This window comes from Gallus gallus, chromosome 11 (assembly GCF_016699485.2).
Source record: "Gallus gallus isolate bGalGal1 chromosome 11, bGalGal1.mat.broiler.GRCg7b, whole genome shotgun sequence".
Classification (NCBI taxonomy): Eukaryota; Metazoa; Chordata; class Aves; order Galliformes; family Phasianidae; genus Gallus; species Gallus gallus.
The window spans coordinates 10699589-10713821 of NC_052542.1; the positions used below are offsets into that span (position 1 = coordinate 10699589).

The window sequence follows — 14233 nt, forward strand, 5'->3', positions numbered from 1 at the left end:
GGGGCTGGCCATACTCAGGGACACAAAGGGAGGAAAGGGGACACCTTAAGGCCTCCCAACATCATATGTCTCTCTGTATGGTTGGCATCTGCAAAATGACATTTTTAGAACTTTCCCCCTTGAGGATTTACAGGCAAGGTGACAGATCTTCCTCCAGTCTTATTCACTGAAATGCATGAACAGACTTAGATGAAACCTTCAACAAAAACTGACAGCAAAGTTAGCCAGAGGCAAAATCCCAGCACAGAGAAGTTCAGCCTAAAAGATTAAACTTGGCAAAGTTGTAAGACGGGGAAAAAAACCATCTTAAAAGGGGAAGTTTTGTATGACCTTACTGCTATGCAGCGCAGCTTGTAGTGTCTGTAATAGGTTATTTCCATAGCATCTGAGTGTCTTCCAGTAGTGCATTAAGCAACGTAACTAACAGCTGTCACAAGGTTCATTTTCCCTCTGATCTCCTCCCTAGAGGGAAATTCCCTCATTTCTTAACCTCTGCTGGACCCCCACTCGATAATGTTCATTACCTCCAGAGAAAAAGGAAAAGTCCATAAAAAGTTTTAAAAAATGCGGTAACAGATCTAAGATTCGGGCTGCTCTGTGACAATTTAGAAGTCTTTTTCTCCAAGAAAAACAGTGATTTATTTTAAGTTTCTTTATGTGGTATTTAAGCATTGAACAGGAAAGACAAAATTATTGAGCTGTTTTTCCTTCACTCGTGATTAGGCAGCAATTTATCAACAAAATGGCAGAAGCACATCTGACTGGGATTATTTACTATACAGTAAGGAATTTATTTTTTGTTCACTTCACCAGGAACAGTGTCCCTGTTATGGCTAGTTAGCCATCTGTGTCCTGAGAGCTTTCAGGGAAGGATTAAACTGTCATTTGTTTTATTTCCTTTCATGAAATAAGTATCCTAACAGGGCTGAGGCAAGAGCTGGAAATTGCTGGACTTGCTACCTTAAGGTGGCATGAAGAAGAGTAAACGTATCTTTCCTGAAGCTATAGCAAACCAGTGAAAAGTCAGGGCTTTCTAGTTTTGTTCTTTTTACTGCTTCTATTCATTAACACAGTACTGCTACCACAGTGCTCCTACCAGAAACTGTAGATCAGGAAATCTCTACAGCACGCCTAGGTAGGATCAGGATTATCTGTCACTGTGATTTTTTTTTCCTAAATCTGATTCACTCACTACATTTAGCCAGTGTGGCTTGGATCTACGCACTGGCAGAATGTGCAGCTGATCAGGACCAGGAGGCTGACAACAAATGAAGAAGAAAGTTATGCCACGTCCCCTCCTGTAGTAGCTGTTCACCAGCCCTAACACACTGATTCAGAATCCCTCACACATCAAGGTCAGCACTGTTGTCCAAGGATGACCCCAGCAGTGCCATGTGGCATCTTCCCTCCATCTACAATTCTACAAGCATGTCTAAAAACCTCTAGCATCTCTTCCCTGGAAAAAATGAGCAAAATAAGCTGCCTGATTTGGAGAAAGATAATCTGTGCCCTCAATAAGAGCAAACATGTGGGAAAACTATCTGTTAGAAGAATGTACCTTGTGGCTACTGCCAAGGGTTTTTGATGGGTGTATCTGTGCTTTGGATAGTTTTATGGCTGCACAGTGGAAATTGCTCATAATACAATTTTATAGTGCAGACAACATCTGCACTTCTGTAACACCTCTGTCCAAAAATTAAAAGCACCTTTCAAAGAAAGGGTCAGATTTATATAATAAATAACCAGGTCAGCAGCCTCAAGGTTGTAACTGTGACAACATTCCCATACATACAGCACCATGTAACTCATCCTCATCGGTTTTCATGGAAACAGAAGCCAAGGAGGCAAGGACACCAACAGGAGACAGTATTTTCTTAGCAGCAATACAATCACAATGTAGGTCAATTGCTACTGCTTTCCTCTCCAATTTTTTTTTCTTTTTCATGTTCCATGCCTAAGAATGAGACCATAATCTGACCCAACCTGCATCTGACTGCATTTAATAGTCAGAAAGGGGTTGCAGTGAGACAACAAGTAAGTCTCAGAGTGCTGAAGATACGTACTCTTCTTGCAGCTGCTACTGGCCAGGACAGTGGTTTGGGTGGGGGGGGAGGCAGGTCTTTGTGGAGACTTGTGGATTCAGGGCTATGGAGCCACTCCAGAGACCGTTACAGTGCATAGCAGCTCCTATAGTTCTGCCAGCTTTCTTCTTGACCTGCAAAGCTCGCATAGTAGTGCTCACTGAACTGAGTGCAAGATTAGCCTAATACATCCTGAAGTAACATTTTTTACACAATCCACCTCCTCGCCTCTTTGACTCACATACACTATGGCACTGTCAGCAGCTAATCTGTATAGAAAGTTGTAGTAAGGTTTGGAGTTTTAAATTTTCAGTTATATTTTAAAAAATAGTGGCTCTCTGTTTTGGACAGAGAACACCTCTTTTTAGACAGTATTAGGCTTCTGCACTGCCTAGGAGCAAGATCTGGAGGCAAGAAGTAGTTAAAGTGATTTCCTTTTTGAATGCTACTATGCAGCCTTTTCCTCTGACTGCCATCTTCTGAGTTTGCTCAGTCCACGGGACTCCAAAGTAGGCAAAGTTGTTTTAATTAGACAAACAAGGCAATTTCTGGTATTCTTGCTATGAGGTTTGCTCAAGGGAAAATGAAAGAGAACAAAATCACTTTCTGAGAAGCAGCTAGTTTAATGCTGGCAAGGATAACTTCAGAATTTAATTTCTTTTACTGCAATTTTCTGCAGTCCTTGGGTCTGTTTCTCTCTCATCTGCCCATGCTAGGAGAAATCTGTTACGATGTGCCTGCAGGAGGATTAGGCTTAAAAATCTACACCTTAAATATCCAAACAGCTCCCATAGTTGCAGAAAATATATTCCTATCAGGTCCTTAACCTGTTTTGTTGGGCAAATCACTGCGTCTCCCTGCAGAAGCCTACTACAGTACACGTCAATTCCTTACTCAAACCCTAAATGTTCTCCAAAAAGATGCAGATTTTCAGATTTAAAATTGCCTTTTTAGGCTGAGATTACAAGCTAATAGCAACAATCACATCCATTGAGTCTGAATGAAAGGTTTTGGTCATGGAAAGGGTACATTCTGATGCAGTATAAAATAAAAATCTCAAAGGGTCAAAAGCCCCTCCACCTCACACTCTACTTTTTCTCCACCTTTCTCCACTTCTACAGAAACGGGCAAGAAAGAGTTGAGAAAAGCATGGAAGAAAATAACATTTTCACTCCAAAACACAGGCAAAACAGTAACATATTCCAGTTACAAGTAACCTTTCTGCACAAAATATAACCAGCTCTTCTCAAGAGTTGCCAGCTGTGGTAGGCTGCCAGTACAGGTATAACACACAAAGGCAAGCATGGCCTTACATTCTAAGAATTTCCATGATTTTCATGGATTGCATTGATAAGAAATGCATTTGTGCAGTATGAACTGCCAGTAATACCTTTGTTGTGGGATATACTCTGAGTAACTCCCTTGCAAAAAGGATGCACAAATTTCCATTAGAAATGGAAAGCTGTTCTGGAAGACCCATGCTTCTGAACAAACAGTATTTCAATAAACAACAAAGGTGCTGTAAATTCAACGTACTGGTTTCTCCAATTCATCATCCTATAAGCTGAAACATAGCAGTTCAATTCCCAGCCACACTGTTCACTCATTCTTAATTATAAATGGTGTGTCACTTATGAAATGATTCTCTGTGTACTGCACAATCCGCACCCTTAATTGCACAAATACTTTATTTTTGGAACAACACAACCCAGCAATAAGCTTCCTTTTTCTTTCCACGACTCAGTTTCTATTAACATACAGCATTTATAAAATCTCTGGGCACAGGGAGAGAAAATTAGTTGCTCCTCTGTGGCTAACGGTTTTTAGCTAGTCACAGTAAAGCTCCACATCACTCCTAGCAGAGCTGTGATATTAAAACTGCACCTGTGACAAAGCAACACTGTACACAGCAATGATGTGCTCCAGACAGAAACGTCTTTCCTCTTGTTGTGACTGGCATTCCCCAGATGTTTGGCAGGCTTTGTGGATGCAATTAAGCCCCAAGCTTAAGCAGCTCCACTGTTTATTCTTGTAATTTATGCTTTGTAATGGCTTATGAACAGTTACGCACTTGGTTTCATACCCAACTCTTCAAACCATGGGCCTGATTGTGTTATGGAATTAGTAGTAAAATGTTTCCCAATTCCAGCACTGGCAGAAGGATACTCCAGAAGACAACACCAACTCTCAAAGCAAACAGCCCAATATAAAAGAACAATTTGGTCTAAGAACAATGAAAAAAAATGCCTGAAGGCTTACTTACTAGGAAGTCTTCTTCACAGTACACCTTGCCATTGACATTGTAGAACGCTTTTCCTCGTAGTCTTCTCCCTGTTAAAATATTGTACTGTCAGAATTTTGTACTTGCTTCCCAAACACCGTTGTTCAGGACATGAAGCATGCCCTGCTGCGCGTGTTAGCGTGGCCAGCTCCTGGCATCTTTCCTCTCGGCAGCATCTATCCAGGTACATGGGTGAGGATTGGTCTGTAGTCTCCATCCCGCATTAACAAACTCCTTATCAACCAAACATTAGTTGTGAGTGATAGAACTCAGCTGATACCAGTTCCCAGAAAATTTGAAATCTAAAACCAAGAAGGATTATTCTGTGGGGAAAGACTCATTCGTAAATTGATACGATTTGCTTAGCAAGTGAAATCACACCACTGGAATCCACTGGATCACATCCACTGGAATCAACATCAGCAATGCGTTTGTTTCTGAAGGACCACAAACACAAAATACAGCATATGGCTGTTCCTCTCACTAAAGCGTCAATCAGTGTCAAAACCACTATGAACTGAACTACCTGTGACACTATGGCAGTACTGGTCACACATGAAGGTGAATACAGAAAATCACACTGAAAACAAGAGATTTCATTAAATCTTACAGAACTCTCCTGAAAAAGCCTGTGATCATCATGCACTAGCAGCACCCCTTACAGTTAAGAAATACACAACAGACTACAGCGAGTCCCAACAAAAAAGATACAAAAAAAGGAACACAGAAATAACCGAGCCCAGCCAGATTGTAGATACCACACACAACATCTCTGCCATACACCAGAACTGCTACATCAAAGAGGAAGAGATTTTATCAGAGTAAAATCAGCTAGCGGATGGAAACCAAACAAGTGCTGGCTCACCTTACATCCAATCCCTGTCAGGTTCTCAGTGGCCAAAGCTCCCAAATACTCTGATGCTCTCACAAGCCACTTGCAGCCTAGGCAGGCAGATGACACAGTGCATACTGCGGGCTGATACCAGCTGCAGATGGGAATGCACAACAGCAGTACTGTCAGGGACACAAGAGTAATGAAGAGGGCAAAAGACTCGGCACTACAGGTCAATAGGAAATCTCTCCCAACTCCCTGTTGAAGCTTTTATTCCACAGAACAAGCTTGGACTTCTCCAAGACAGAGCAGCTGCCCCATAAACACCGCCTATCTGTGGTGGGTTCAACTCTCGGGGCCAGAGAGCTGAGCCAGTTGGCCAAGCACAGAGGGGCAGAAGCGCTCCCCACGGTTTCCATAAACAGCGTTGAGGAAAATATGATTAATTTTGATTGCTTAAAAGTGCCTTTTACACATTGCCCCTGTGATCCGATCCTGGGAAACAGTGTGTGGCACAAAACACTTAGGATCTGGACTGATGCTTTTGGGAAATCACATGCTGCATGTGGTTGTCTGGCGGTTTTACTGTCGTGGCAGAGGGAAATGCTTCTTTTGTGTGCACATTCTTGGGCTGTCGATCTCACAGGCTGCTGTCTCCATACTGCTGGTAGGTGGAGTCAGCTCTTGTTTGTCTTTCCAGCTGCCTGGTAGCTCTGGTGGGGACCAGGAGCCCGGCAGTGTAGACAATGCACTGAGACCATCAATCTTCTCTGAGACTCTCGGGTAAAACGGCTCTGTGCCATATATCACAGAAACAAGACATGGGGCCAGGATAGCTCTCAAGGGGGTCATGGAGCCTCTCTAGGCTGGATCAGGAGCAACCACCTCTCAATCTCTGCTGCTTTGCCACTGTTCTTAAACCTCTCCACCAAAAGATTTGTCTCTGCCCTTCCCAGCCTGCTCTTAGTCTTAACTACAGCGCTGTTGTCATCTCTCAGAACACCTCTGAGTACAGAGCTTGTGCCAGCTTGCTGACAAGTAACATCCTCTGCCGAGGTGTAGGGCCAAGCAGGCACAGGACTGGGCAAGGGGACATTTGGCCAGGGAAGAGATCTGCTCCAGAAAAGAAACCAAGGACTGCTGTTCTTTGCCCTGATGTACTTACCTAAATGAAAATAAAGGAGCTAATAATAAAATTACGAGGAAGGAAGAGAAGGAGGAAAAGGACAGAGGTCAGAATAGCTTTTTGAAGGACATCTTGGTCTTTGTATGGTGGAAATGAGGGGCCACACTCTGGCCACAGACTTGTCTTTGATGTGCTGATGCACTTCCAACTTGCTCACACACACTGCCTTCATCAGTGCAGAAAGAGGGCATTGGCTTCATGTGGTAAAGCTCTGGCCATCACCCTCACTGCACACCCATTGTGATCAGAAGCAGCAGAGATAATTAGAGGCAAATCCTGACTATGTTGCTGGAAGCATCTCTACAAGAAAGCAATGCCCTCAGTGAGGGGCAGGCACTGGCATCTCCTGAGGCACTACAGAAGGTACACGAGGGTCTGTACCATCCTGCTTCTTGTTGCAGTATGCAGACCCTGGCAGCCCTCAGATTGACAGAAGGGCCTCAAATTCTAACCCCGTGATTTCCTCAGCACAGAACCCTGGCAGAAGTCAATCAGGCCTGATTCTGCCCTGAACGAGAAGAGTGCAAAATAAACATGGCAAAAAAGATGTTTTAGACTGACTCTTAGTGATGCTTACAATATCAAAGGTGTTTGGAAGGTGACTGCTCTGAGACATGAAACAACCTTATCTCACCCAAGCACAGCAAAGCTGTAAGCCCCTATTCTAGTCACTGCACAGCTTGTGAGCTGCTGCTCACTTCCACATGGCTCTGTACCAGCTGCCAAACACAGATAACTGACCTCCCTTCCTATACAGCTGATGCAGTCTTTCATACCATTCTAGTTTCAGCTGAGACAGTGTTATTTTTCTTCATAGCCTCTGGTACAATGCTTTGTTTTGGTTTTAGGAGAAAAACAATGTTGATAACACTCTGATGGTTCCAGTTGTTGCTGAGCAGTGCTGTACAAAACCAAGGACACTTCAGTTCTCCCATTTTCTTCTGCTGTCCTACCAACAAGAGGAGCAAAAGGAGCGGAGAGGCACAAGGTCCTCCCAGGCCTTATGGCTTCAAGTTGCACCAGAGAAGGTTCAGGTTGGATGTTAGGAAATATTTCTGCTCTGAGAGAGCGGTCAGGTGCAGAGACAGGCTGCCCAGGGAGGAGGTGGAGTCACCAATCCTGGAGGTGTTCAAGAAGCATTCAGATGTTGTACTGAGGGACATAGTTTAGTGGGAAACATTGGTGATAGGTGGACGGCTGGACTGGATGATCTGACAGGTCTTTTCCAACCTTGGCGATTCTATAATTCTAAGGGGCCCAAGGAACTGTGAAGAGACAGAATCAGGACAGCTGATTTAAACTGGCCAAAGAGATATTCCATACCACACGACATCACGTGGAAGGAACGTTTAGAAAGGGATGAGAGTTCATCTCACTCTCTCTTCCGCATGCTGGGGGGCTTGCTTGGGCATCGGTCAGTGGGTGCTAAGCAATTGCTTGTGCATCACTTGTTATATACATTCATGTATACGTTCATATACATACAGTCCTAACTATTGGCCTTCACCTCTTCTCTATCTTAGTAGATAAGTTTTTTGTTTGTTTGTTTTGTTTTTTTCTGATTCTTTCTCCCATCCCACTTGGAAAGAGGGAGTGAGCAAATGACTGTGTGGTGCTGAACCACCTGCTAAGTTAAACCACAACACATGCAACACTCACACTGCTGCAAAACTGTGGAAAACTATACTTTTCCCCATTTCATAGCTGAAAAAAAAACCCAAGCCATCTATTAAAGAACTGACTTGCCTAAACTCATAAAACAAGCAAGTAGCTTACTCACATGATAATTACTATTATTAGCAATAATTAATATGATTGATAGGTCTTCTACCTTAGAGGACGTTCATGCAGGGATAGTATCTCATAAACAAGCAGCAGCAAGTTATCACACAAATAGCGCAGGCTGCACTGCATTGGTTTCTACATACTGCGTTTTAGAAATAAAGGCAAAAACCTACTTTCCACTTGCCCATTAGGAGCATCTGCTAAATGTCTGCATTGAGCACAGTCAAACACCCAGCTCTGAGAGTGCCTGGCATCAAGTCCATCATCGACCCAAACGCGCCAGCAATTGCCACCAGGGACACAAAGCCAAAAGAGCCCCAGCATGGGGCACCTGCTGGCCTCAAGCAGTGCTGTGCTGACTGGCCAGTCAGCCAAGGAAGCCCTGCACCAGCGTGCAAGGCTTTGCATGCCAGGACAGCCACCTGAGCTGCTGTCAGGGCAGCCTCTTCTCTTGAGGTACTGGAGCAGCTCTGGAGCCCACAGAGCACTAACCTGTCCCATGCAGCTGTAACCCAGTACTGTCAAGTAAAGTTTAAGAACAGCTTTAGCCAAATTTGTTTTAGCCAGCTGAGTCAAGCATCTGGTCAAATAACCAGGTACATCTCCTGTCCACTGATAGAATGGGCCTGCTGCTCAGTTTTCCTTTAAGTGTCTGAGTGCAGCCAAGCCTGGGTTACTATTCACTTTCATAATATTGAAGCAAAAATCAGAGTTTCTAACAAAACTTGAAGCAACTTGCAGATAGCTCATTATAATAATAATAAGCACTTATAATGAGCAGCCTAGCAGAGAGTTCACAAGTACAAGGTTTCACAAACACTGTGCTTCTTTACTCTTTTAGCTGGATACCCACCTTGGCACATCTACCCCGTCAGACCAGTTTTCAACAGCAGCAGGGAAGAGGCTCAGTTTCATACCTGACCCAAATAGCAGCAGGTCGGCCAAGACCGTGTGAGGGGACCGTGCAGGTCCAAAGACAAGGGCAGAAAACTGCCCAGCCTGTAACCCAGGTGCAGACATGTAACATCAGCTGTTACAGGAAGCTCTTTTTTTCCCTGAGTGCTCTTTAGCTTTGTTTACTATAGAAAACAAAGCTTAGCCTTGTTTACTATAGAAAACAAAGCTTATGCACTCAAAGTGACAATATATGCCCATCTACTAAGTTTTAAACTGACACCCACACGTTGATAAGGTAGAGAGGCTCCACGATAAAAAGGTTCTGCTATGTTAGGCAGAAGACAGACAGTTTGTAAATGTTCCAATTAAGAATGAGGCGCTATTAAATGCTAAGATATCTATGTGAAAAAGTAAGCTAGAAATGAAGCTGTTCCAGGGAATGATCACAATTGGTATTTGCAACCTAGACAACAAACGCCCAAAGGAAAGCAGGCCCTTTGGAACTTTCTTTTAATAAATAAAGTCAGAATCAGCTGTAGGTTTTTAACATCAATTTTCCATGTAACCTATTCGTGTGTTTCTACTGTTTAAATGTATCTAATAATTACTTCCTGCACCGTTTTGATGTTCTATGTGTTGCAAACTAAAAGGAAGGCATAAGAGAATGGTTGCTTTAGCAAAGGACTCAACTTGCAAAAGGAAAAATAACCCACCACTGACACATGCTGTCCACAGCTATTCTCTCCAGTCTCCACGACACTTTGCCTGGTGGTGAAAACACACCAATCAGGAAGCCAAGATGGGGTAAAACTTTTTCCAACAGTTTCAAAAGCTGCTCCAGGCCCTTATGGAACAAAATGTGAATCAGATCGGGTTTTACAGTCTCAAGGAGGAGCTCCAAGTGCTGAAAATGTCCTGCCCCCTTTCCCAGCAGCACTGAAAACATGTTCAAAGCCCTTCTGGATGCTGTTAGCAGGGGGATGTTTGTCTATGGAAAGGTGAGTTTATCAAGTCACAGCCTTCAGTGGTAGATCTCCGGCCCCACACAGGATGATGCAACCAAATCAGGGGCTGACCCCCCTCCTCTCCTTTGTATAACAAGAGATAGCAATGTCTCACTGTCACAGCATGGTTATTAGACCTAATTACTGATTGCAGCGCGCTTTGAAGTTGAAAAGTGCCAAGCATTATTATAACATTTTAAGGACTTTGATGATTAAAAACATGCAACAGTTGGGTAGTAATAATGATTTACTACTATTGTAGAGTAAGCAAGTTCATGTGAGAAGTCTGTGTTGTCTCAGGGGCTACTGCTACTTTAAAAACAAACAGCTCCCCTCTGACATAATGGGAATGCTGCAGCCTCAGCCTGTAAGATAATGCCCGGCACAGCCGAGACTACTCACGTGCTGCAAAATACACTGTCATAGTTCCTCATCTTCATTATCTCTGTCAGGATATTTTCGATACATGCCCCTCTTATAACTTCACACTGGAAGGTTTCAGTAGGAACAACATGCAAGATGACTAGTAATATCCTTTTTATTTCTCATGTTACAGCTGTGTGGAACAAGAAGCCCATATTTTAGTCAGAAAATATAATTAAAACCTTCCAGTATGGAGTGCAATTGAAGAGTTCGGCTGCACTGCTGCTAAAGATAAGGATGCTTCCTTCGTTAAAGCAGAGCTAATTAAAAGCCTGCACAGCCAAAGCTATTGCCACGGAATACTATTTGAGTACCTGCCATTCCTGTTTGCTAGAAACATGCCTGGGTAGGTCTGACCACACACGAGCACAGACCTCAGCTCTGCCACTGCATCTCCCACGGAGGTGCGGCTCCTCCAGGGCGCTGCTCAGGCAGACAGGGGTGGCTGTGCAAGAGCAGGTGGGATGGCTGGGGCTGTCCTAATGCAGCACCTCTCCTCCAGCTACAGGCACAGAGAGGTACTTTAGCCCGAAGCACAGCCCAGTGCTGCTCCAGTGGCACTCGGTGCGCATTTCCACACTCTCCAAGTTTTGGTCCAGAACTCATGCAGCTTTCTGAGCACGTCAGCCCCTGGCTCTTCATGCCTGACTGACCAACAAATTGTGCATATCTGTTTTATTTAGCAATGTTAAACATGGACCTAATTGCTTGCTAACAGCTTCAGATGCCAACTCTGCAGCAACTGATGCAGCAGCAGCAGCATTACCAGTCTCGTGCAAGCATCTTAAGTGAGTCTCTCAAAGAGTTGGACTAAAAGTGGCATGTAAATATACAGGAAGGATTAATACACAACAACATTTGCTCAAGTATTTCACAGCTGTCATAAGAGAGAAGGAAAATGCCTGCATGCTGTACCAGAACCCCATCCAAGCAAAACCAGATTAGTCACAAGGTAGCCTAAGCTGAGCAGAAGTTGCATTTGCTCTCCTGCTGTCCTTCTGCAGCTGGAGCCAGTGCTGCTTCAGGAAACTTAAAATTTAGCAGGGCAGACTCGGTAACTTAGTTTTACAAAAGCTCCTGGCTGGGGACTTCTGTTTTGGAGCCATTCTGCAAAGGCCATCCACAAGCTGCCCTTGTTCCCTGCACTGACAGAACCCCACGAGTACCATTACATCCCACGTGCCATCCTTGGCTGTGCCCTGGGGGCCCATCATTGAGCCTGTGCCAGGGTGACCGATGCCCAAAGGATCTGTGGCAGGGGCTGCAGATACCGCACAGCAGTACAGGGCACCACAATGGAGACCACCATCCCTAGTATTAAATTCTCCAGCACAGATGCTGCAGTTTTTCTGGCCATTCACGGTGCCAGCTGTGTGCCCTTGGAAAGCACAGAGCTGCTCAGTTTGTGCTCTGATAGCGTGAGACAGATCCAGATTTCAAAAAACATTAGGTTAAAAAGTTAGATACACCTTTTAACAGTTGAGACGCAGGGACTAATATAACTCAAACACTGAAAAGTCAATGCAATATTTGGAATGCAGTCTGCCAAACCAGAGGCCAGAATATCAGTATGGCTGAGAAGCAGAAGCTAAAGCTGAAGTTAGAGGTTGATACTTTAAGAGAAATACCAAGTTTACGAACACAGAAGAAATTGCTGAGAATATTAAACAGCAACCTGTTCCTGTTACCTCCTCTACCCACTTAGCACGGGACAAAACGGATGCTGAACTTCATCCAGACCTATTTTCTCTTACTACAAAGGGGACGCTCGCCTGCCCAGGCGTTAAAGATGTGCCAAAAGAAAACAAAAGCTTCCAGTGCTTTTTATTTATTTGTTATCATTTCTCCTCGTCTGACACGTGAGTTAGAGCCTTCAGTTCTCCACTCCTCACTCTGGCTTCTGACTGCGTATCTGCAGAGAGGTTTCCTTTACTTGGGGTTTCTGTTACTCAGATGAAAACAAGGCGCACCAAGGCTGCTTAGCCCCTCAATAACTGCCAATTACATTTTTCTTCTCCATCTCCACAGGAGCGTAACCCTCCCGAGGAAGGCGGGGCGGTCCATGCGGCGCCCGCAGCCGCGGCAGCACGGTGCAGCCGTGCGGCATCCCTTTGTGCAGGGCAAGGAGCCACCGACAGACCTGCGGCCCAACCCCACGGCCCCACCGGGGTGGGTGACATTTCCATCCCCCACCGCCACCGCCCGCTCCCCATTTCACAATGCTCAGCGCTGCGGCTTTGTGAGAGGAGGGCTGAATTTCTAGGGCTTTCAGGGTTTTGAAGATAGAAAAAAAAAAAATCAATGCCAAATTCCTTTGAATAGAAGATACTGCATGTTGGCAGAAGCCACTTTTCACAGACTGCAGCCGTTTGAAATCTGAAACACTAAAAAGTGGCTACTGTGGATGTGCTGTATTCTTCTTTTCAAAGCAATCTGGCACACAATTTTGGTTCCCCGTTTCAGGACCCAATCCTGCATTCCTTTCACGCTCAGACTCCCATTGACTTTAAGGAATGCAGGATTGGATCCTAAATGTGTGCTTTACTCACACAATAGCTCCTCATGGTTACGATCTATTGAGAAAGGCACACTTTTAAAAACCATTTGGAATTGCAGGCTCATCCACCGGGCCAGAATGCTTGTAAAGATCTGCCATTATTTCAGGAAAAATGCTGGGTGTGTGAATTACACACACGCACCCTCACACATTTTTCTGGTCTCAAGCTGCGGGCACAGCTTAGCCTGAGACGCATCAAAATATTTTGAGCAGTGGCCCCATAGCTAATAAAGAAACCACGCTAAATTTGGTTTTTGAAAACAAGCAAAACTCCGGAGAGAAACAAACCGCTACGGCAGATATATATAAGCAGCCGAATCTTTAGGACGGTTTTTCAGAGAGCTCTTGTGAAAGCCTTTAAAAGACCGGCACCAGCTAAGACAAAACAGAGTCCAGCACTGCTATTTTTGAGGATGCCGTATATTGAGTTACGAGGCTATTACAATGCAAATCTCAAATGTACAAGCTTTTTACTTGGCCGTAAACACAAAACAGTATACATTGTCCTTTCAGAAGAAAAGGTTTGCTGCTAAAATAGCAGAAGCCCTACGTAAATAACCAACATTCTTTCTGACTGAGGTCACTGACTTGGCCTATTCAATTCTGGGCTAGTCTGGGATTTGACAATCTAAGCAGGGAGAGGCCCTTTCCTTTTTTTCAAAAGAATGCTGGGATTTTATTTGAAATTTAAACTCTCGCAAACAAAAGGTGGCATCGTACGCTAGAGGCCTATGAAGGTGGAGTACAGGATGTGTATTGTTTTCTCCCTTTACATAGATTCTTTCAGGAAAGAGTATTCAGAGTCTGTGAACAAATTCTAATCAAATATTATCGTCAGGTAGGTAGAAATGGTGCGACACCAACGAATGGTTTTAAGGATTTGGAAGTTTCCTTTAAAAAATATTTGATCCACTGTATCTATTAAAATGTTCGTGTGGTAATTTAAAACGTCTTGTAAAAAACCTTTAGCTGAACGTTCCTCCACAGTTTAAGTTCCTATACAAACTCGTATTTGTATGTTAAAAAATAACCTCCCAGTAACATTAGCTGTGGTGGCAAAGCAGCATTCATTTTCAATCTCTATCTCAAGTTGATCTGTCCCAAAGAGCCAGATGGCAGCTTGCTGTTTTCCCTCCCAGTCCCTGTTGCCCAGCTCCTGCTGGGGCACTCACAGACCCACCCCCTCT

General features: G+C 44.2%; 1 protein-coding gene across 2 annotated transcripts in view; it reads right to left on the reverse strand.

Moving 5' to 3' along the window:
• The window catches only part of WTIP (WT1 interacting protein), a 74093-nt gene that overhangs the window by 16410 nt on the left and 43450 nt on the right, over nt 1-14233 (reverse strand). For both annotated transcript variants that reach the window (XM_001232878.7, XM_046899659.1), the window contains one exon: nt 4345-4412. In XM_001232878.7, the coding sequence (XP_001232879.3) occupies nt 4345-4412 (68 nt within the window). The remainder of the gene's footprint in view (nt 1-4344; nt 4413-14233) is intronic.